The sequence below is a fragment of the Elephas maximus genome, chromosome 14 (genome assembly GCF_024166365.1).
Source record: "Elephas maximus indicus isolate mEleMax1 chromosome 14, mEleMax1 primary haplotype, whole genome shotgun sequence".
NCBI lineage: Eukaryota > Metazoa > Chordata > Mammalia > Proboscidea > Elephantidae > Elephas > Elephas maximus.
Window position 1 is genome coordinate 33,688,460 of NC_064832.1, and position 23,653 is coordinate 33,712,112.

Genomic DNA, 23,653 nt, shown 5'->3' on the forward strand with positions numbered 1-23,653 from the left:
AATCACCTACTGCCCTGAAGGTTGGGGGTTGGAACCCATGCAACAGGGTCATGGAAGAAAGTCTTGTGCATTTGCTTCCCTAGAGACTATAGCCAAGAATACGCCGTGAACAGTTCTACTCATGGGGTTGCCATGCTTCAGAATTGACTCCACGGCAATGTGTTTTTTTTTTTTTTCCTTTCTCCTTCTTAGTCGCTCCTTGGTAGGGTTATAAGGAGCCTTGTTGGTGCAGTGCTTAAGCATTAGGCTGCTAAGTGAAAGGTAGGCAATTAGAACCCACCAGCTGCTCTTAGGGTGAAAGATGTGGCAGTCAGCTTCCCTAAAGATTTCAGCTTCGGAAACCCCACGGGGCAATTATACTCTGTCCTTTAGGGTCCTTATGGGTTTGGTTTGGTAATATAATGGGTGATTTTTACTTTCTTCCTTAACCTTTTTTCCCCTTCAATCTCCATTTCCTACAAGTAACATAGGTTACTTAATAATCGAACACAAGTAAAGCTTTTTCCAGTTTTAGGAAAACAAATTTTGTTAACTAACTTAAAATATGTTTTTAAAAAGCAATTTCTTCTTGTAGATTTAGCTCCTGGAGGTTCAGATGACTGGATTTATGACTTGGGCACCAAATACTCGTTTACAATTGAACTTCGAGATAAAGGCGAATTTGGATTCTTGCTGCCTGAACGTCTCATCAAGCCAACTTGTAAAGAGGCTCTCGCGGCTGTCTCTAAAATAGTCTGGCATGTCATCAGGAATGTTTAATGCCCTTGATTTTATCACTCTGCTCCCATATTTTAATTTATTGATTCCAGCAAGACCAAATAATTGTCCCAGCTTCTTTTTAAGTTTTATCAACAGTTTTGTAACGAGATTTTCCCATTTCTTGGCTTTGTCAAAGAATAAAATAAATGCCACCTTGCAAATAAGACAAGAGTTCACATTTCTTTTCACTTTTTTTTTTTTTTTTTAAATTGTAAGGGGCTAGGTGTTGTTGTTGTTGTTAGGTGCCATTGAGTCGCTTCCAACTCACAGCTATCCTGTGCACAACAGAACGAAGCACTGCCCTGTCCTAAGCCATCCTTACAATCATTGTTATGCTTGAGCTCATTGTTGCAGCCACTGTGTCAATCAACCTTGTTGAGGGTCTTCCTCTTTTCCTCTGACCCTGTACTTTGCCAAGCATGATGGCCTTCTACAGGGACTGATCCCTCCTGACAACACGTCCAAAGTGTGTAAGACGCAGTCTCGCTATCTTTGCCTCTAAGGAGCATTCTGGCTGCACTTCTTCCAAGACAGATTTGGTATATTCAATATTCTTCGCCCACACCACAATTCAAAGGTACTGATTTTAATTTTTTTTTTTTTACTTTGATTCAGGATGTTTCACTAACCAAACAATTTTAATAAATTGTATCATACAAATCATTGGTTAAAGCTTTGAGACCCTAAGCAACAAAAGGAAAGACCGTCGGGAGTATATGAAAGATTTTTGTTTCACATTTTCAGTAAACTTGTTTGCGCCTTTAAAAACATAACCCTGCATTCCGTTTGCTCCACAATAATAGGCGATGGGCTACAAAGGAGACGGGTTCAAAAATAGGACATTCGCCAGGTCTGGTCCAGCTCAGAGTCTCAATAAGCATTCTTGAACAAATGAATGGCTGTAGTTACTTTCAATACACGTAGCATTTTGCACACCTAAAATAGTTGTTTATTGTAAGAAATTATGTAATGAACGGGGAAATTCTCTTAAGTTCACTTTTAATTGGGAATCAAAAAAGTCCCCCGCGAGTCCAAGTTTCCTTCCACAAAGAACATATTCAGGAGTTGATCTCTCGCTAATACTCTCGCTCCTCAGCGTCGACGCAACGTACGAGGAAAGGGGCGGGGTCTGCGCTCTGACGACTAACCTGGCGGCCGGAAGCTGGCTCGTTTACAGAGGAACAGGACGGTCTCCTGACTTCCGGCGGCTTTTTGAGTCGATCGCCCTAGCGGCCTGGTAGTTTTTTTTTGGAGTTTTTTTTACTGTCCATTTTCTCTTCCTTCTTTTTCTTCCCACGCCCCGTTCTCGCCGGACCCTGGCGAAGCGGCAGGCGGGTTCTGTTTCTCAGTCTCCCCGGGGCCCCGTGAGCCTCCGAGGAGCGGTTTCCGGGAGCCGCGCGCGCACCTCCTCCTTGTGGTCCTCCCGGGGCCAAGGCGCGGGGCGGAAGGTCTCCTTCCCCGCTCCTGCGAGCAGCGGCAGTGTGGGTGCCTCGGGTCTGCGTTTGCGAGGAGAGCTGGGGGTGGAGGTAAGGGTTCTGTGACTTCGTGTGGGTATTTGAGGAAAGGCGTTGGGCGAGCTGGGGAGGCCCGGAGTCGCCCACCATGCCCACTTGGGTCACACTGGTATTTCGTGCTCCCCTTGAGCATCCTGCCCCTGAATCTTCAGTCACTCCCTGTGCTCAGGCCTCGTTTGTCTCCCTCGCTCTGATTGTGGCGAGTCTGTCTAGGGGACAGGTCGACTCAGGCAAAAGACTGTGACTGACATTTGAGGTGGGCACGGGAACCCTTGAGCAGAATTCGCGTTTGTATGCAATGGAGGGGTGCCGGAATAAGGTCTTAGATTTCGGAGTTTTTTCTTTGGGCATTCCAGACCTGTAATCGGTAAAGGGATCTTTTGGTTATTTTTGGTGTTCTGTATTTACTGGCAGTGATAAACCGAGTTAGGGCCTGGGAGTTGAGGAGTGCTAGTCTTGGCAGTTATATGCGGGGGAAACAAATTGAAAGAGAGGTAGAATGAAAGGACGGGACCTTATGTTTAGCATTACCTCTTTCTAAATACAAACGCAAACAAACCTGTTACCTTTGAGTCGATTCCGACTCATAGGGACCCTGTATGACAGAGTAGAACTCCCCCATAGGGTTTCCAGGGAGGGGCTGGTGGATTGGAACTGCCGACCTTTCGCTTAGCAGCCGAACGCTTAACCACTGCGCCACCAGTGCCCCGCTCTTTTTAAATAGGTTAATATAATTTAAATGGCTGACAAATTCGGAGTTGCTATTACTTGAATGATGTTGGTAGGATTTTGCGTGTGGAAGGTAGTGTGTTAATCTATTCGGTTATATTAGAAGGTTTCCAGGTAATTTGAACTACTTTGAAAATTATGGGCTAGAGTCTCTTAAGGTTTTTGCATTTGTAAAGAGGGAATTTAGAAAGTTTGGAAGAGGTCTTCACGCCTCGCGTTTTCAGAGTTCGTGATACTGTTGCGGCAAATCCCGATGCTTATGCAGCGCCATCCCTGTGTGCATGGTGCCAGTTAGCATGGTCCAGTTTCTGGGTGTTTTTAGTTCTGTAATACTTGATGTCATGGGCTTTACTGTCCAAACAATAATGTTTTGGAGAGCTATTGATTTTGAAGTTATTAATGAAATACTTAGATTATAATAGATGACAGTTTCAGAGAGATAGTAAGAAGATTGATGGAGGTATATGTCAGTTTGTGTGTGTAAAAATAGTTGCATCATGAAACTAAAAATTTCACTGTGTCCGTCTGGTAGGATACAGTTTTATGAAGTCTATGCCTCTGACAGGGTCGCTGTGAGTCCGAATCGACTCCATGACAAGTGGTTTGGTTTTACTGAAGTCCTAGTTATTGGTAATTCTAATTGCACATTGTACATTTTAGGATGTGTGCACATCTTATTTTCATATCTGTAGTACAGATTAAAAATATTAAGAGACAGCAAGTGGATGCTATGTTAACTTTTTTATACCAAATTATTAAAATTTTAATGAATCATCTGTATTAGTTTATATTATAATATGCATTGGTGTTTACATAGGGAAAGCAAAATTGTTTAACTTCCATTTGGAGAATTGGTTTTCAGTGGACGTTAGTCTTTCCCGTATTCCCCACTCGCAACCCACAGCTCATACAGAGTTGGAGGCATTTTAGCAGGTACTTTGTAGTGGCTGAGGTATTAACTGGTGTTCATGTAACCCTGTCTTCTCTTCTCCTCTTGTAGCTCTGTGTGTTGCGGTTCTGTTTACGTCACTTCATAGTGGTTCCCAGGATGGGGTGTTCTTTGTGCACACACAATCTTTTTAACAAGTTATTTTCTGCACAGTGCTGCAGTATTGCCTTGCTCATACCTGTGTAGTCAGCTTAGTTGTGCCAGTTCTGTTGCACGATCAGTTAAGAATAGATTTACTCTGTCTACAGGTAAGCAACCTGGAAGGGTGTTTGAGAAAGTTCTTTTTAATAAATTCTTCAAAAGTATGCATCAAATAAACAGCTATTTTTTCTTTTAAAACATGAAGTATGAATGTGGGGAAAGTTTTATTTTTTAATATAACCCTTTAAATCTTAGAAATTCAATGGGTAGGGATTTATTCTACTAATTAATACATTTATATAGTTTTAGTTATGTAATTATTTGACAGTTTCCTGGTATTACGCTGCTGCTGTATAAGTAATAGAAGATCATCCAGATTAAAAAGAGTTATGCTTTCATTTACACTACAGAAGATGAGACCTCAGAAGGATCCAGTGAAGATACTAGAACTGATACATATTTTACTGACAAGATTTTAGCCATTAGGCTTCAGGTTTAATTAATTATTCAGAGAAGAGGACCCTGTATTTTTCAACTTTTTCAGCCATATTTATAGTGTGCAGCTTTGAATAGATTGTGATAATGTAATTTCCCATTTATTAAGACTCCCTTTTCCTGTGCCTTCAGGAGATTCAAGCTTTATTTCCAGTTATTCTTTTTCTTTTTAAATTTAAAAGTGATAAGGAAAATTTCAGATATTTATATATCTGCAAGGAAAAATAGAAAAATGACTAAATGGACTTTCACCAGTCTTATTCTGGCTCTTACAGTGCTGCTGTTTGGGAAAGAAATGATGATGTGATAGTGTAAGGGTAACTTAAACAAAAGAACAACGGGCAGAGCAATTTATTTGAAAACAAAAATGGAGAACAACATTAAAGAAGAGTTAACTAAATTAGTAAATTTTTGTTGTAACCTTAATTTATAATCTGTGTGATAGGGAAGACTTCAGCATTAATTTTTTTTACTTTGTTGTATTGTTTTTAACTTTTCCCATATACTTTGAAATATTTACTTATCAAAGGCTGTTCAGATATTAACTAAAAATTTTTTTTCCTCAGTCCCATTTACTTTTTATTCTTTTGTGATAGTTATCTTCCTTTGTGAACCTAAATTTTTTTTCATAACTTTTATTGCGCTTTAAGTGAAAGTTTACAAACCAAGTCAGTCTCTCACACAAAAACTTATATACACCTTGCTACATACTCCCAATTACTCTCCACTCTCCCCCTAATGGGACATCCCGCTCTCTCCATCCACTCTTTCTTTTCGTGTCCGTTTTGCCAGCTTCTAACCCCCTCTACCCTTTTATCTCCCCTCCAGGCAGGAGTTGCTAACACAGTCTCAAGCATCCACCTGATCCAAGAAGCTCACTCCTCATTAGCATCCCTCTCCAACCCACTGTCCAGTCCAATCCATGTCGGAAGAGTTGGCTTTGGGAATGGTTCCTGTCCTGGGCCAACAGAAGGTCTGGGGGCCATGACCACTGGGGTCCTTCTTGTCGTAGTCAGACCATTAGCCTGGTCTTTTTATGTGAGTTTGGGGTCTGGATCCCACTGCTCTCCTGTTCCCTTAGGGGTTCTCTGTTGTGTACCCTGTCAGGGCGGTCATCCATTGTAGCCGGGCACTATCTAGCTCTTCTGGTCTCAGGAAGATGTAGTCTCTGGTTCATGTGGCCCTTTCTGTCTCTTGGGCTCGTAATTGCCTTGTGTCCTTGTTGTTCTTCATTCTCCTTTGATCCAGGTGAGTTGAGACCCATTGATGCATCTTAGATGGCTGCTTGCTAGTGTTTAAGATCCCAGACGCCACTCCTCAAAGTGGGATGCAGAATGTTTTCTTAATAGATTTTATTATGCCAATTGACTTAGTTGTCCTCTGAACCCATGGTCCCCAAACCCCTGCCCCTGCTACACTGGCCTTCGAAGCATTCAGTTTATTCTGGAAACTTCTTTGCTTTTGGTTTAGTCCAGTTGTGCTGACCTCTCCTGTATTGTGTGTTGTCTTTCCCTTCACCTGAAGTAGTTCTTATCTATTATCTAATTAGTGAATACTCCTCTCCCACCCTCCCTTCCTCCCTCCCCCCTCTCATAACCACAAAAAAAGTTTTCTTCTCAGTTTAAACTATTTCTCTACTTCTTAAAATAGTGGTCTTATACAGTATTTGTCCTTTTGCAGCTGACTAATTTCACTCAGCATAATACCTTCCAGGTTCCTCCATGTTATGAAATGTTTCACAGATTCTTCACGTTCTTTATTGATGTGTAGTATTTTTTTTTTTTTATTCCATTGTGTGAATATAACATAATTTATTTATCCATTCATCTGTTGATGGGCACCTTGGTTGCTTCTATCTTTTTGCTGTTGTAATCAGTGCTGCAGTAAACATGGGTGTGCATATATCTGTTCGTGTAATGGCTCTTATTTCTCTCGGATATATTCCAAGGAGTGGGATTGCTGAAACATATGGTAGTTCTATTTCTAGCTTTTGAAGGAAACACCAAATCGATCCAAAGTGGTTGTACCATTTGACATTCCCACCAGCAGTGTTTAAGTGTTCCAGTCTCTCCACAGCCTCTCCAACATTTATTATTTTGTGTTTTTTGAATTAATACCAGCCTTGTTGGAGTGAGATGAAATCTCATTGTAGTTCTGATCTGCATTTCTCTAAAGGGTAATGATCCTGAATGTTTCCCCATGTATCTGTTACCTACCTGAATGTCTTCTTTAGTGCAGCATCTGTTCATATCTTTTGCCCATTTTTTAATTGGGTTATTTGTGTTTTTGCAGTTGAGTTTTTGCAGTATCATGTAGATTTTAGAGATCGGGCTCTGATCAGAAATGTCATAGCTAAAACCTTTTTCCCAGTCTGTAGGTAGTCTTTTTACTCTTTTGGTGAAGTCTTTGAATGAGCATAGGTGTTTGACTTTTAGGAGCTCCCAGTTATCTAGTTTTTCTTCTGCATTGTTAGTAATGTTTTGTAAACTGTTTATGCCATGTATTAGGGCTCCTAACATTGTCCCTATTTTCTTCCATGATCTTTTATGGTTTTAGATTTTATATTTAGGTCTTTGATCCATTTTTGAGCTTGTTTTTGTGCATTCAGTGAGGTATGGGTCTTGTTTCATTTTTTTGCAGATGGATAACCAGTTATGCCATCACCATTTGTTAAAAAGACTGTCTTTTCCCCATTTAACTGTTTTGGGGCCTTTGTCAAATATCAGCTGTTCATGTGTGGATGGATTTATGTCTGGATTCTCAGTTCTGTTCCATATGTCTATGTATCTGTTACCAGTACCAGGCTGTTGTGACTACTGTGGTGATATAATAGGTTCTAAAAATCAGGTAAGGCAAGGCTTCCCACTTTGTTCTTCTTTTTCTGTAATGCCGTATTTATCTGGGGCGTCTTTCCCTTCCATATGAAGTTGGTGATTTGTTTCTCCGTCTCGTTAAAGAATGTCGTTGGGATTTGGATTGGAATTTCGTTAAACGGATAGATCGGTTTTGGTAGAATAGACATTTTTATAATATTAAATCTTCTATCCATGAGCAAGTATGCTTTTCCAGTTATGTAAGTCTCTTTTGGTTTCTTGCGGAAGTGTACTGTAGCTTTCTTTGTATAAGTCTTTTACATCTCTGGTGAGATTTATTCGTAAGTATTTTATCTTCTTGGGGGCTATTGTAAACGGCATTGATTTGGTGATTTCCTCTTCTGTGTTCTTTTTGTTGGTGTAGGGGAATCCAACTGATTTTTGTATGTTTATCTTGTATACCAATACTCTGCTGAACTCTTCTATTAGTTTCAGTAGTTTTCTGGAGGATTCCTTAGGGTTTTCTGTGTATAAGATCATGTCATCGGAAAATAAAGATACTTTTACTTCTTTCTTGCCGATCTGGATGCCCTTTATTTCTTTATCTAGCCTAATTGCTCTGGCTAGCACCTCCAACACAATGTTGAATAAGAGTGGTGATAAAGGGCATCCTTGTCTGGTTCCTGATCTCTGGGAATGCTTTCAGGCTCTCTCCATAGGGTGATGTTGGCTGTTGGCTTTGTATAAATGCCCTTTATTATGTTGAGGAATGTTCCTTCTATTCCTATTTTGCTGAGAGTTTTTATCATGAATGAGTGTTGAACTCTGTCAAATGCCTTTTCTGCATCAATTGATAAAATCATGTGATTCCACTCTTTTGTTTTATTTATGTTTTGGGTTGCGTTAATTGTTTTTCTAATGTTGAACCATCCTTGCATACCTGGTATGAATCCCACTTGGTCATGGTGAATTATTTTTTTGATATGTTGTTGAATTCTATTGGCTAGAATTTTGTTGAGGATTTTTGCATCTACATTCATGAGGGATGTAGGTCTATAATTTTCTTTTCTTGTGGTTTCTTTACCTGGTTTTGGTATCAGAGATATGGTGGCTTCATTGAATGAGTTTGGTAGTATTCCATTGTTTTCTGTGCTCTGAAATACCTTTAGTAATAGTGGTGTTAACTCTTCTCTGAAAGTTTGGTAGAACTCTGCAGTGAAGCCTTCTGGACCAGGGCTTTTTTTTGTTGGGAGGTTTTTGATTACCTCTTCAATGTCTTTTGTTATGGGACTATTTAGTTCTTCCTTTGTTTGTGTTAGTTTAGGTAGGTAGTGTGTTTCTAGGAATTCATCCATTTCTTCTAGGTTTTCAAATTTGTTAGAGTACGATTTTTCATATAATCTGATATGATTTTACTAATTTCAGTTGGGTCTGTTGTAATGTCACCCATCTCATTTCTTATTCGGGTTATTTGCTTCCTCTCCTGTTTTTCTTTTGTCAGTGTGGCCAGTGGTTTATCAATATTGTTGATTTTTTGCCAAAAACTACCTTTTGGTCTTGTTAATTCTTTCAATTGTTTTTTATTTCATTTAGTTGAGCTCTAATTTTTATTATTTGTTTTCTTCTGGTGCCTGTGGGTTTCTTCTGTTGCTCTCTTTCTATTTGTTCAAGTTGTAGGGATAATTCTTTGATTTTGGCCCTTTCTTCTTTTTCTATGAGTGCATTTATTGATATAAATTTTTTTTTGATATAAATTGGCCTCTGAGCACTGCTTTTGCTGTGTCCCGAAGGTTCTGATAGGAAGTGCTTTCATTCTCAGTGGGTTCTCTGAATTTCTTTATTCCATCCTTAATACTTTCTCTAATCCAGTCTTTTTTTAGCTGGATTTTGCTCAGTTTCCAAGTGCTTGATTTCTTTTCCCTGCTATTGATTTCTACTGTTATGGCCTGATAGAGAAGATGCTTTGTGATATTTCATCATTTCAGATTCTGCAAAGGCTTGCTTTATGACCTAGTATGTGGTCTATTCTAGAGAATGTTCCATGTGCACTGGAAAAGAAAGTGGAGTGTTCTGTATATGTCTGCGAGGTCAAGTTGGTTGATTGTGCAATTTAGATCTTCCGTGTCTTTATTGAGCTTCTTTCTGGATGTCCTGTCTTTCACCAAAAGTGGTATGTTGAAGTCTCCTACTATTACTGTGGAGCTGTCTATCTCACTTTTCAATGCGGATAGAGTTTGTTTTATGTATCTTGCAGCCCTGTCATTGGGTGCATAAATATTTAATATAGTTATATCTTTTGGTGTATTGTCCCTTTAATCATTATATAGTGTCCTTCCTCATCCTTTCTGATGGATTTAACTTTAAAGTGTATTTTGTCAGAAATTAGTATTGCCACTTCTGTTCTTTTTTGACTGTTGTTTGCTTGATATATTTTTTCCATCCTTTGAGTTTTAGTTTGTTTGTGTCTCTCAGTCTTGAGGTGTGTCTCTTGTAGGCAGCATATAGATGGATCTTGTTTTTTAATCCATTCTGCCACTCTCTGTCTCTTTATTGGTGCATTTAGCCCGTTTACATTCAGGGTAATTATGGATAGGTATGAATTTAGTGCTCTCATTTTGGTGTCTTTTTTTGTGTGTCATTGACAGTTTTTTTTTCTCACTTAATTTTATGTCCTGAATAGATGATATGTTGTCCTTTCCTCATGTTTGTTGTTGTTGATTTTGTTTCTACTGAGTCTATTTTTTTCTTATATTTTATTTTGATGAGTAGGATAGTTTGTCTCCTTTGTGGTTACCTTATTATTTACCCCATTTTTCTAAATTTAAACCCAGTTTTTATTTGTTTGTATCACTGTATCTTCCTCTCCATATGGCAGGTGTATGATTACATTTCTTAAAAAAAAAAAAAAATTTTTTTTTTACATTTCTTAGTCCCTCTTTATTATTTTAATGTTGTCTTGTTTTATATAACAGCACTGTTACCCTGTCTTGAGCTCTTTTTTATAATCTTGCTTTGTTTTTTTGGATTTCCCTGTTTGGGTTGACTTCTGGTTGCTCTGCCCAGTGTTCTAGTCTTGGGTTGATACTGATATTATTGATTTTCTAAGCAAATAACTCCCTTTAGTATTTTTTGTAGTTTTGGTTTGGTTTTTACAAATTCCCTAAACTTGTGTTTATCTGGAAATGTCTTAATTTCACCTTCATATTTAAGAGACAGTTTTGCTGGGTATATGATTCGTGGCAGGCAGTTTTTTTCCTTCAGTTTTTTAAATACATCATCCAATTGCCTTCTTGCCTGCATGGTTTCTGCTGAGTAGTCTTAGTTTATTCTTATTGGCTCTCCTTTATAGGTGACTTTTTGTTTATCCCTTGCTGGTCTTATAATTCTCTATTTATTTTTGGTTTTGGCAAGTTTGATTATAATATGTCTTGGTGACTTTCTTTTAACATCTATGTGGAGTTAAATGAGCATCTTGGATAGATATCTTCTCATCTTTCACAATATGAGGGAAGTTTTCTGCCAACAAATCTTCAGCAATTCTCTATTTTCTGTTATCCTGGTACTCCAATCACTTGTAGGTTATTTCTCTTGATAAAGTCCCACATGTTTCTGAGGGTGTCTTTGTTTTTTAAAATTCTTTATCTGATTTTTCTTCAAATATATTAGTGCGAAGTGATTTGTCGTCGTGTTCAGTAATTCTAGCTTCTCGTTGCTCAGTTCTGGTCCTCTGACTTTCTATTGAGTTGTCTACTTCTGTAATTTTATTGTTAATCTTCTGAATTTCTGATTTCTGTCTGTCTATGGGTTTTTCCAGGTTATTAAACTTCTCATTATGTTCCTGAATAATATTTCTAATTTCTTCAGTTGCTTTATCTGTGTGTTCTTTGGCTTGTTCTGCGTATTACCTCGTTTCCTTCCTGATGTCTTGAAGGGTTGTGTATATTAAACTTTTGTATTCTGGCTCTGGTAATTCCAGGAATGCACTTTCATGTAGAAGATCCCTGGATTTTTTGTTGTGAGAGCCTGATGAGGAGATCATGGTCTGTTTCTTGATGTGACTTCATATTGACTGTTGTCTCCAAGCCATCTATAAGTTATTGTATTAGTTCATGCTTGCTTATTGTGTCGTAGCTTCTTGCTTTGTTTTGTTTTGGTATACCCCTATGGGTTGCTTGAGTGAGCTAGCTTGATTATTTTCATCTTTGGAGCTCTGAGGTCCTGTCCCCAGCTGGCTAGAGCTGTTTTCAGGTCTGTCAGTCTAGGAGTCCATTAGTTTTCTTGTATGAATTCAGCTCAGGTTTCCAGGTAGCTGATCATCAAGTGTGTGGTACAGGCTCTATCCTACAGTCTTAGAGGGGCAGGGGTGATTGGCTTATATACTGGTATCTGATTGCAGCAGGGGGCCACGCTCTGAACAAGGCAGGGGGCTGAGAACCAACCTCCAAGTGTCTCTGAGGAAAGTGTGCCTGTGTTCCCTAGAGCATGCAGGTGGGTGGGTTCTGCAGACGGACCATGGGCACCCAAAGTTTTTCGTTGTAAGGATTGGGAGGTACCAGTTATCTTTGAACCCCTGTTGTGGGTGGCTGGGTGACCTGAGTGGAGCTACCAGTCTTTAGGTCCCTGATGTGGGTAGGTGAGGACCTTGTTTAATAGGGAAAGCAATATCAAACATCAAACACCCACCTCTCCACTGCACACCTAAAATGGTTAGAGTTTGCCAGCAAGGGCCTATTCTCCCGAAATAGGCCCACACAGGTCCATGTAGAAGGGAAAGGTGCTTAAAGTCCACAGATGGTTTATGCCTGGACAGGAGCTGCTTCTGTCCTAAGCTTCCCCAGGTAGTGGAGCTAGCAAATTATCTTTTCCCCCAATTGCAAATTTTTTCCTTCCCCAAGGCCGGGGGAATGGCTCTAGGTGGTCAACAGTGTCTGTCGCAGGCCCGGGGAATTTAGCAGCTGAAGCTGGCTTGTGCGTGTTGGGGTGGGGGGGGGGGTGTGGTAAAATGTATGCAAGTACTTAGCTTTTGCTGAGAGCGCCATTATTCTCAGGTTCCAGAGGTGTGAGTAGGCTGTGTGGCTGGCTGCTTCTCCCTGAGGAAACTGTTCCTGAATCCTCATACCAACCGGCAGCCGCCACGGCTCCTGGAATGGTGCCTGAGGGCTCCTCACAGTTCAGATCCGGTAGCTCCTCCCCGCTTCTGAACGGTCTCTTCCTTCTCCTGCCCCTTAGTTCGTTTTCTGAGCTTGCCTTTGAAACTCAGGGCTCCCAGCTTGTCACAAATATACTCGTTTCACTTGTTTTTTTGGGTCTTTGTTGTAAAGAGGGCTTGCCGGAAGCGCCTGTCTATTCTGCCATCTCAGCTCTGCCCTTTGTGAACCTAAATTTTTAAGTAGAATTTAAAGTTCTAGTTAAGTCACAATTGATGGCAACATAGTTTTAAATATTATATGTAAGAGAAAATTTCTTTGGTGTATTGTAGATTGTGTATATTTACATAAATGGGATTTTGAAAAAGTCATGTATTGTGTTCTTTGCACACAAAAACCGTTTTATTTATTCAAAGTCATGAACATTATGTTTCAGTAATAATATTTTAATTAACTTTTTGTTGTTGAATTGTCAGCAGAGATAGAATTTCCTAGATGGGTGATCAGAACTCATCTAACTCCTTTTTAGTTAGAAAGTGTCAATTTTTCCTTTTTACCTCTTTGCCCCAGATTCTTTTTTTTTCTCTTCTGTATCTAGGACCTCTAACCTAGACGTGGTACCTGGATGCAGTGCTGTTTCAGGGCAGGGTCTGACACTGTTGGACTTGGAAAAAAAGGAGAGTACAACTTTACTTCGTTGCAGTTCTTCCCTAACTTGGAAGACTCAAGAGTAATTGGAAGTAAAATTCCTGGGATATTCACTATGTAGGTGAATCTTGAGTAGTTCTTGATGTCACCTATAAGAGAGGTTTTGTTTCTGTGGGAAGCAACTTTATTGATGTCAAGTATACAAAGAGCAGTGTAGGCTTGGATAGTCAGTCCTTACTTGATTGTCTTTGGCATAGCAGTCAGATTGCTTTGAAATCTTACAAGCTTACATCAGGGATCTAAGATTGGAGCAAGTCTATGAGACTGTGCTTTCCAGCAGTAGATCAGTGGAGGAGTGCTGATGGGAGCAACAGGTGACAGAACAGGGAGAGAAGCAGCGGGGTTAATACCTGAGGCCTTCAGAAAAGCAAGCACAAACATGATAGATGACCAGTGTTTTAAGTACAATGATAAATAACTGTTAATCTAATTGTAGAAACCACCCCCCTGATTTCTTTGGAGGTGTGTGTGTTGAGAGTGAAGGTGTGTTAGGAGTAGGGCTGTGGGGGGAGAGAACTAACTCATTTCCATTGGTAGTGGAGGGAAAGATGTAAGGTTAGCATTAGTAGTCTCTTTGAGGTACTGTGGTGGATGGTGTGCTTGTTTTCCAAGTTCTCAATAACTAGCTAATGAGAAACTTTTGAAACCTATTCAGTTTTAAGTTTATTGATAAATGTTTTCAGAATTGAACTCATTGCTAGGATTACAGTGTATATCCGTAATACTAAAAATTGTAGTTACTTAAAATGAAACTTTAAAATTTTGTTTTTCTAATTTTTCCTATGTACTTCGTGACACATGTATTTCTTATTATTGAATCCTGCTCAGAAAGAAACTAACCAAAGTTGTACGTTTTGTGGAAGATCTTAGCTCTTCTCTTGGCTTTCAGTTCTTTCTGTCCAATAAATCTGATAGTCACATGACACTACGAACTCTAATGCTGTAAGTGCACGTTTGGGCTGAGAACGAGGCCCCTAAATGTTAAACCAAAAGTTAACTTACAATGCTAACGTTACCCTGTAGGGTTGGCTGTATAGCTCCTTACTTGGAGAATAGTTGATACATAGTGATTTTATGTTACAGCAACTTTTATTCATTTATGTGACTGAATTTTTTTTTTAATTACTTTAAAGTTATTTTCTAACTTATTTGAATCGTTAAAAATTAATTATTGCGTTAAAATAATGATTATATTTTCTATTAAAGAATAAAAAGAATATAAAGTTTGTTGGCTTAAAACTACCGTATTGTATCATTTCATATTTTCTTCTTTTTGGTTTATCATCTTTGTTCATGTGTCAAATGTTGTCTTTATTCTTTAGATCCTTTAAAAATGTAACTTGAAAAGAAGTATAAGCATTGTTTATAATTACTTTTTTAATTTTGTTTTATAAACTATGATTTAATTTTTTTTCAAGTAGTATACCTTAGCCTTGAAATCATATAAAATAGCATTTGTGATCTTTATAGAGACTGTTCTGTGTAAAATGGAGCTTTTAGTTCTTTAGCTACCATGGTTTACTTTTGAGTACTAATTAACTTTTGACTACTATAAGTCTTAAGCTAGTATTTTTAGGTTGTATGTAGTGTTACATAGTTAGTTCTTTTCTCTTTCCCTTAGGCAGTTCCTACCTAGTGTACTCTCTAGATTATATCTTGGTCTATTGTAGTTTTGGTTTTTGGTGTATTTTATTTACTCTTTTGATATTTATACTTTTTGTCTTTGTTCTCTTGCCATTAATATGGTAAAATAGCCTGTTTATTAGCACCTTTGACTTTTATGTCACTGTAGCACGGACTATAGAAACGCCTTGACGTTTTCTAGTCCTATAGCCTGTCTTATTTTGAAAGGAAATCATTTTGTCAACATAGAGAGTGATTGTTTTCCTGTTACTGGAAAACAAACACCTTAATTAAATTGCATTTCTTTGTCCTCTGTAAGACAAAGAAAATATTTAAATAGCACTCATTTTCTCCCAGGCTGATTTTTCAGTTATTAATGTTGTCAGTTAACTTGCATTAAGCCATCATTTCTGCCATCAGTACAATTCCCACCTGATTTCATTTTCCCATTTTCTTTGACATAGCACTCTTTTCTGGTTAACTGGTTAATGGAGAATGATAGCATAACTTGTACTTAAGAATTGAGTTAATAAATTTTGAAAGAACTTTTTATAAATAACTTCTAAATGTTTTATAGTGTATTTTCTGAGGTTCAATGTACAGTGAAGACTTTACTGTGCAAGTGGAATCTTATTTGTTCACTGCAGATTTCAAAGTTTTATAGATTCATTAATAAAGAATTCCATAAAATGTGCTTCTGTTTATCTGTGACGTCTCCTATGTCTTTTTCTCACAAGGAAAATACCTTGTAATTTTATGGTACAATAATTTTATCTACTTGTAAGTTATGGGCAAACCCTGGTGGCATAGTGGTTAAGGGCTACGGCTGCTAACCAAAAAGTCAGCAGTTTGAATCTGCCAGGCGCTCCTTGGAAATTCTGTGGGGCAGTTCTGCCCTGTCCTGTAGGGTCGCTATGAGTCAGAATCGACTTGACAACAATGGGTTTGGTTTTCTTTGTTAAGTTATGGGCTCAGTTATTCAAAACTAAAGAATTTTACATATCTGTCTCTCTCTTTTGTCTAAAGTAGTCCAAAATGTCAAAAATTGGAAGGAAGGTCACAGTGGAAAATACCAATACCATATCTGATAACAGATCCCCAAGACCCAGTGTATTTGAAAGGCTTGGACCCAGCACTGGCAGTACAGCAGAAGTGAGTTGTCACTAGTGCAGCCCCAGGAGTACTCTTGGAGTATGATCATGGAAATACTGATTTGGATCATAAAAGTGAATAAGTTGCTTTATTGTAGGGTTATTGATCAGAAAATTAAAAAAAAAAAAGTTTTGTAAAAAGGAGTGAAAGGGTTTATGGGGTTTTCACATTTCCTTCTGATGTTTTCATTATTTGTAATGTATTTCAGGTTAGCTGGAATTTTTATAGCATCTGTTTTAATTTTGTCCCGTTAGCTTTTTTTTTTTTTTAGAAATAAACTTGAAATTTACATAGTAATATCTGTTTCTTAGACACAGTGTTGTAATTGGCTGAAGACTGGCAGCTGCCCCTATGGAAACATGTGCAGATTTGTACGTGGTCCTTCACCCTGTGGTAAAGGCTACAGCAGCAATTATAGAAGGTAATTAAGAACTTTGAATTGTTTACATACTGTTAGAAGATCACTTTCGTAATTTATCTAAAATCTGAAATACAACCATATATTTGATCGGATTTTCTACTTTGAAGAGAATCTTATCAATAGAGATTGACAAGATCTTTTTAGTTATTAATTTCACATTTAATAAAATATTTGCTTTAAAATCAAGTTATTTAGCCAGTATTTACTTGTTTTGACAATAGATCTTTTTAGAAAATGTATATAGGTTGCTTTTTATAATAAGGTATTAAGTTAATGCTTAAGACAGCAGAATTCCATGGTGTCTGGTATCATTATATGGGAATTTATTTTTATTGAGGAGAAACTATTTTGAAGTCCTAATATGTTAACATTTAAATAGGGTATAATTTTAGCTTTTTAAGATGTTCTAGGTGTGCTGGCTTGTTCTAAGAATTTTATGGTTTTAGTTTGCACCCTTAGGTCTTCAATCCAATTTGAATTTGTTTTTGTGTATCATGTGAGACATGGATCCTGTTTCATTTTTCTGTATGTGGAAATCTAATTTTCCTAGCACCGTTTATTAACAAGGCCCATCTTTCCCCATCAGATGGACTTAGCACCCTTGTCAGAAGTCAGTTGACCATAAATGTGTAGGCTTATTTCTGGACTCTCAGTTCTGTTCCATTGGTCTGTGTATCTGTTGTTATACCAGTACCAGACTGTTTTGATTACTGTAGCTATACAATATGTTTTAAAATCAGGAAGTATGAGTCTTCCTACTTTGTTCTTTTCTTTCAACATCACTTTAGCTATTCTGGGCTTCTTCACATTCCATGTAAAGTAGAAGATTGGTTTTTCTCTAGGAATATTCTTTAAAGGCATTTTATTTTCATCTCTCCTTTGTTTTTTCTAATTAATAATGACATGAAATTAAACTAATTGAAAAACTAAATACTATATAATTCCCGGTATAAGCTATGGAGACTAATATTTGTTACTTATAGCGACCCTCTAGGACAGAGTAGAACTACCCCATAGGATTTCCAAGGCTGCAGTCTTTACAGAAGCAGATTGCCACACCTTTCTCCTGCAGAGTTTCTTGTGGGTTCGGACCGCTGACCTTGCGGTTAGCAGCCAAGCTCTTAACCACTGCCGTAGCATGGCTTCTTGTAATAATGATATGAAAATAAACTAATTGAACAGCCACGTACTATATAATTCCTGGTACAAATTATGAAGCCTTACCATTGTTGAATACAAATGTGTGTTTTTACTTCAATTTAACAAATTCCACAGAATATAAAATAATTGTTATAAAATCTTGCTTTGAACCCTTAAACTGTTTTTTATTCTGAAATAATTTCAAATTTAAGAAGAGTTATGACTAGTGCAGAAACTCCTGTATTTGCTTTGATCCTTAAGATGCATGAGTTATTTTTTCAGTTGTTAATGTGTCCAGCCACATACATGTGTAGATTATAATGCTGTTGGAATTCTTAGATTCAAGCTTGATGTATCTTCCTACGTTTTACTTCCAAATATAACTAATAAATCTAGTGGTTAATAGGAAAACATGTCAGGCTGTTAATTACAAATACCTTTTTCTCAATTCACATATAATTTCTTATTCATTTCACCGGTACCTGCTACCACATAGAATATTAAGTGTATGCATTTTGATCAATGTGAGGAGAAAACTTAGAAGTATTACTTATGTTTTTTATATGTTAATATTTACCCTGAAACAGTTAATTTTCTTGAATTTTAAGAGCCATGAACAGTTCCAAGAACTATGTTGAGGTTTATGAGGTTGTTTCTGTAAATATTTTCCTGTAAAATGTTACATAAATATAGATTTTTGTTGTTTTGTTTTTTGGCTCAAAGGTCACCAGAAAGACCTACCTACAGGGGCTCTTAGAGAAAGAATGAAGAACAAGTGCCAAGATGTGGACGCTGAGTCCCAGAAGCGAAATACAGAGGAATCATCCTCACCTTTTAGGGTAGGAGGATATTTTCTCACAGTTAAATTTCAATAGTGCTTTATTGTGTATGTTACATTTTAAAAATTATTTGGAATGCTGAATGTATGGTAAATGTGCAGTGTGGCATTGTAATCTATATGGTTAATGTAACTTAGGGGAAAAAAGTCTTCTGGAAAAACTCGTAATTCTCTTGATGTTTCTGCTGTTTGTGGTAGTTAAGATAAAAGGGATTGGTTTGCAGAGCTCAGGCTGAACTTCATAGGGTTTCTGTGCCTTGATGGGGATCATGCGAAACGCAATGTATTCTTAAGTTTTCAAAATTCAGCCAAACATCATATCCTTCCTGCTTCTGAGAAAGATTTGAGGTGGCTTGCAGTTGAACACTTACTTATAGACCAAAACAGTGAAAGCAGGTCACAGTGGTGACAAAAACTGAGGTAGAAAACTTAGGTTAAAAAAAAAAAAAAAGTGACACAAAATTTAGGTGTGAATCTCCTCCTGACAAGTCGGAAGAGAACATTATTCATGACATAGTTCGTTGAACAAAAGAAAACATAGATGTTCGTCAGGAATGGCTATGTTTCCTAGAATTATGTTTTCTCAGGAAATTTTTCTAGAGTTTTTCCAGGAAATCTTTCTAGAGTGTATACCTAGGAGTGGGATTGCTTCCTTAAAGGGTAGTTTTTTGAGAAAGTACCATATCATTTTCCATAGTGGTTGTACCATTTTACAGGCCCACCAGCAATGGATGATGGTTTTTGGTTTCCAACACCCTTGCCAACATATGTCATTACCTGTTCTTTTTAATCTGTCGTTTTAGGTGGCTTAAGATGTCTCATTGTAGTCTTGATCTGCATCTTTGTAAAGGCTAACGATCGTGAACACCTTTATGTATGTTTGGTGGCTGCTTGGATGTCCTCTTTGGTGAAGGTTCTGTTCACGTCCTTTGCCCATTTCATGATTGGTTTATTATTTTATTGTTGAGTTGTTACAGCTTTGTATAGACTTTAGAGATTAGATCCTTATCGGATAAATTATTTTTGAAGATTTTTCTCCAGTTTGTAAGTTGTCTATGTACTCTTTTAATGTCTTGATGGACAGAAGTTTTAATTCTTATGAGGTCCTGTTTGTCTGTTTTTTCTTCTTCTGTTTGTGCATTTGTTGTGATGTTTATTATCCTGTTTTTACAAAAGATTAGGTCCCATCGTTTTCTTCCTGTGTTGCCTTCCAGCAATTTTATGGTTTTAGATTTAACATTTAGGTTTTTGATTCATTTGGAGTTAGTTTTTGTGTATGGTGTGAGGTATGGGTTCTGTTAAATTTTTTTGCAGGTGGTTATCCAGTTTTGTCAGCGCCATTTATTAAAGACTGTTTCTGCCCCACTGAGTGGACCTTGACCCGTTGTCAAAAATGAGTTGTCCATGGCTGTCATTGATTTAATTGTGTCCCCCCAAAAATATGTGTCAACTTGGTTAGGCCAGGATTCTCAGTAATGTGTGGTTGTCCTCCATTTTATGATTGTAATTTTATGTTAAGAGCATTAGGGTGGGATTATAATACCACCCTTACTCAGGTGACCTCCCTGATCCAAAGTAAAAGAATTTTCTCTGGGGTGTGGGAAAGGGAAGCAAGCAGAGAGTTGGGGACCTCATACCATCAAGAAAGCAGCACCAGGGGCAGAGTGTGTCCTTTTGACTCAGGGTCCCTGATCCTGAGAAACTCCTCGATGAGGGGAAGATGGACGAGAAAGACCTTCCTCCAGAGCTGACAGAGAGAGAAAGCCTTCCCCTGGAGCTGACAACCTGAATTTGGTCTTGTAACCTACTAGACTGTGAGAGAATAAACTTCTCTTTGTTATAGCTACCCACTCATAGGATTTGTCTTATGGCGGCACTAAATGACTAAGACAATGGCTAAAACCAAATCCGTTGCTGTCGTGTGGATTCCGACTCATAGTGACCTTATAAGACAGGGTAGAACTGCTCCATAGAGTTTCAAAGGAGTGCCTGATGGATTTGAACTACCGACCTTTGATTAGCAGCGGTAGCTTTTAACTACTATGCAGCCAGCGTTTCCATGGCTGGCTGGGTTTAATTCTGGGTTCTCAACTATTCTACTGGTCTATGTATTGTTGAACCAACACCAGGCTATTTTAATTATAGTCGCTGTACACTGTGTTTTGATAATGGGGAGTGTGAGACCTCCTGCTTCATTCTTTTTCTTCAGTTTTGCTTTGGCTATTTGAGGTTTCTTTCCTTTCTGTGTGAAGTTGGTCGATAGTTTTTCCACTCCAGTAAAGAGTCTTACTGGGATTTGTATCGGGATTGCGTTAAATCTGTAGATCACTTTAAGTAGGATCGACATTTTCAGTGTTATTAAGTCTTCCAATCCACAAGCATAAGATGCCTTTCCATTTTTGTCTTTTAGCTTCTTGCAGCAGTGTTTTATAATTTTCATTGTGTCTTTCATATCCCTGGGTAGGTTAATTCCTAGATATTTAATTGATTTGGTGGCTACTGTAATTGGTATTGTTTTTTTGATTTCTTTTTCGGAGTAGTCTTTGTCAGTGTAAAAGAACCCAACAGATTTTGGTGTGTTAATCTTGCACCCTACAACATTGCCAAATTCTTCTATTAGTTTCAGCAGCTTTCTTGTGGAACGTTTAGGGTGTTCTATGTATAGGATCATGTCTTCTGCAAATAGAGATGGTTTTACCTCTTCCTTTCTGATTTGGATACCTTTTACTTCTCATTCTTGTCTTATTGCTCTGGCTGGGACTTCTAGAACAGTGTTGAGTAAGAGTGGTGGTAATAGACATCCTTGTCTCATTCCCCTTCTCAAAGGGAAGGCTCTCAGCCTTTTCTTGTTAAGTATAATGTTAGCTATTGGTTTTTCATATACGCCCTTAATTACGTTGAGATATTTCCCTTCTATTCCTATTTTGCTGAGAGTTTTTATCAGGAAAGACTGTTGAATTTTTATTGGATGCCTTTTCTGCCTCGATTGATATAATCATGTGGTGTTTTTCTTTTGTTTATTTATGTGGTAGATTATATTGATTGATTTTCTGATGTTGAACCACCCTTGTAGACCTGGTATGAATCCCACTTGATCATGGGGTATGATTTTCTTGATATGTTGCTGAAGTCTGTTGGCTAGAATTTTTTTGACAGTTTTTGCGTCTGTGTTCATAAGGAATATTGTTCTGTAATTTTCTTCTTTTGTTATATCTTTTCATGATTTAGGTATCGGGGTTATGCTACTTCATAAGAGGACTTCAGTATTTTTCCTTCCTCTTCTGTGTTTTTGGAGAGATTGTGTAGGATTGGTGTCACCTCTTCTTTGAATGTTAGGTGGAATTTTCTACCATTTGATCTTGGGCTTTTTTTGCTTTATACTGGCATTTTTTGATGACATCTTCTGTCTCTTTTGTAATGGGTCTGTTTAAATTTTCTTCCTCTGTGTTAGTTTGGTAGGTAGTGCATTTGTAGGAATTTTTCCATTTCATCTAGGTTTTCAAATTTATTGGAGTATAATTTTTCATAGTATTCAGGTATGATCTTTATCTCTGGATTGGTAGTAATGCCACCAGTTTCATTTCTTAATTTTGTTATTTGCCCCTGCGGTGTGGCCTGCACCACCTTTTATCTCTTAAGGGGTAAAAGGAAAGGGAAGCAAGCAGAGAGTTGGGGACCTTATACCACCAAGAAAGCAGCACCAGGGGCAGAGTGTGTCCTTTGGACCCGGGTCTGTTTTTTTTCTTTTGTTGGTCTAGCCAGTGATTTGTCCATTTTATTGATCCCTTTCAAAGAGCCAACTTCTGTTTCGTTAATTCTTTTCATTTGTTTTTCTGTTTTCAGTTTCATTTATTTCTGCCCTGATCTTTATCATTTCTTGTTTCTGGTAACTTTTGGCTTCTTTTTCTGTTTGTTCAAGGTATTGGTTTAAGTTAATGATTATGGACCTACTTTTTTAGTGTAGACATTTATTACTATAAATTTACCTCTCAGTTACTGCTTTTATTAAGTCCAAAGGTTTTGGTATGTTGTGCGTTCATTTTTGTTTGATTCTAGGAATTTTTTAACTTCAGTTTTGATTTCTTCTGTGACTCAGTTTTTCAGTAGTGTATTAGTTTCCATGTATTTATTCTTTTTTCCTTGTTTATCCTGTTGTTGATTTCTAGCTTCATACTGCTGTGATCAAAGAAGATGCTTTGTATAATTTAGGTCTTTTTAAATTTTTTGAGACCTGTTTTCTGCCCCAGCGTATGGTCTATTCTGGAAATGATCTGTTTGTGCTAGAGAAGAATGTGTTTTGTTCTAATGTTGAGTGGAGTGTTCTGTATATGTCCATTAGGTCCAACTGACTTAACGGTTTTACTGAAGTTCCCAGTGCCCTTTGTGATCTTCTTTTTAGATGTTCTCTCTATAAATGTAATTTATGTGTAGAAGTCCCTGCTATTATTGTGGAATTGTCCATTTCTGCTTTCTTATTGGTTGTATTTATTGCATGTAATTTGGTGCATTGCTGTTAGGTGCATATTTATAATTGTTATATCTTCTTGGTGGATTGACCCTTTTATTTTTATATAATGTCCTTCTATACCTCTTGTAATAGATTTTGATTTAAAGTTTGTTTTATCTGATTATCAGTATGGTCACCCTGCTCTTCTTTGTTTGCTGAATGCGTGGAATATTTTTCTCCATCCTTTGTGTCCTTATGTCTAAGGTATGTTTCTTGTAAATAGCAAAAGTATGAATCATTTTTTTTTTTTCCATTCTGCCACTCTCTGCCTCTTGATGGGGAGTTTAGACCATTAACATTTAAGCTTATTACTGAAAACGAAGTGTCTACCTCACACATTTTGCTGTTTGTTTTTTGAGTGATTCATAGCTTTTTTTTTTTTTTTTTAATTCTTATTTTTCTGTTTGTATTTGTATTTGGGTTCTTTCTTGTGATGAGTCTTTTTGTTATCTTCCTTCTTGTCTTCCAAATGTTTCTTTTTGGTGATTCCTTATTGTTAACTACATATTTTACATTACACAATTCACAGTTACATTGTTTAACATATGAACACAGTTAACCTACAACCTTAGAATAATAAATCTAGATATGCTCCTCCTTTGCCTTTTCAGTCGATGTGTCTCCATTGATATCAGTATACAACCTATATTCGGTAAGTTTACTTTGTACTTACTTCGTAATGTTCTTGCCATTCCATTTGGAGTACTCCTTTGGGTA

The 23,653-nt window shown here is 37.5% G+C and overlaps 3 protein-coding genes across 8 annotated transcripts in view; all 3 read left to right on the forward strand.

Annotated features, from left to right (window-relative positions):
- LOC126057989 (carboxypeptidase B2-like) overlaps positions 1-759 on the forward strand; it is a 58,955-nt gene extending 58,196 nt beyond the window's left edge. Inside the window, exon 11 of the mRNA XM_049852899.1 lies at positions 575-759. Coding sequence (XP_049708856.1) covers positions 575-759 — 185 coding nt within the window. The remainder of the gene's footprint in view (positions 1-574) is intronic.
- Positions 1-23,653, forward strand: part of LOC126058325 (carboxypeptidase B2-like) — a 175,365-nt gene that overhangs the window by 54,553 nt on the left and 97,159 nt on the right. For 2 of the 3 annotated variants that reach the window (XM_049853402.1, XM_049853404.1), the window contains exons 1-2: positions 16,364-16,451; positions 18,315-18,430. The exons of the other annotated variant lie outside the window; for it this stretch is intronic. In XM_049853402.1, the coding sequence (XP_049709359.1) occupies positions 18,375-18,430 (56 nt within the window). In that variant the 5' untranslated portion in view covers positions 16,364-16,451; positions 18,315-18,374. Of the gene's footprint in view, positions 1-16,363; positions 16,452-18,314; positions 18,431-23,653 lie in introns of those variants that run through there. 3 annotated transcript variants of the gene reach the window in all.
- The window catches only part of ZC3H13 (zinc finger CCCH-type containing 13), a 246,050-nt gene continuing 224,317 nt past the window's right edge, over positions 1,921-23,653 (forward strand). For 2 of the 4 annotated variants that reach the window (XM_049853394.1, XM_049853395.1), the window contains exon 1: positions 1,921-2,285. The gene's annotated coding sequence lies outside the window, so the exon portion shown is untranslated. The remainder of the gene's footprint in view (positions 2,286-23,653) is intronic. The other 2 variants (XM_049853397.1, XM_049853398.1) reach the window with 2 other exon arrangements.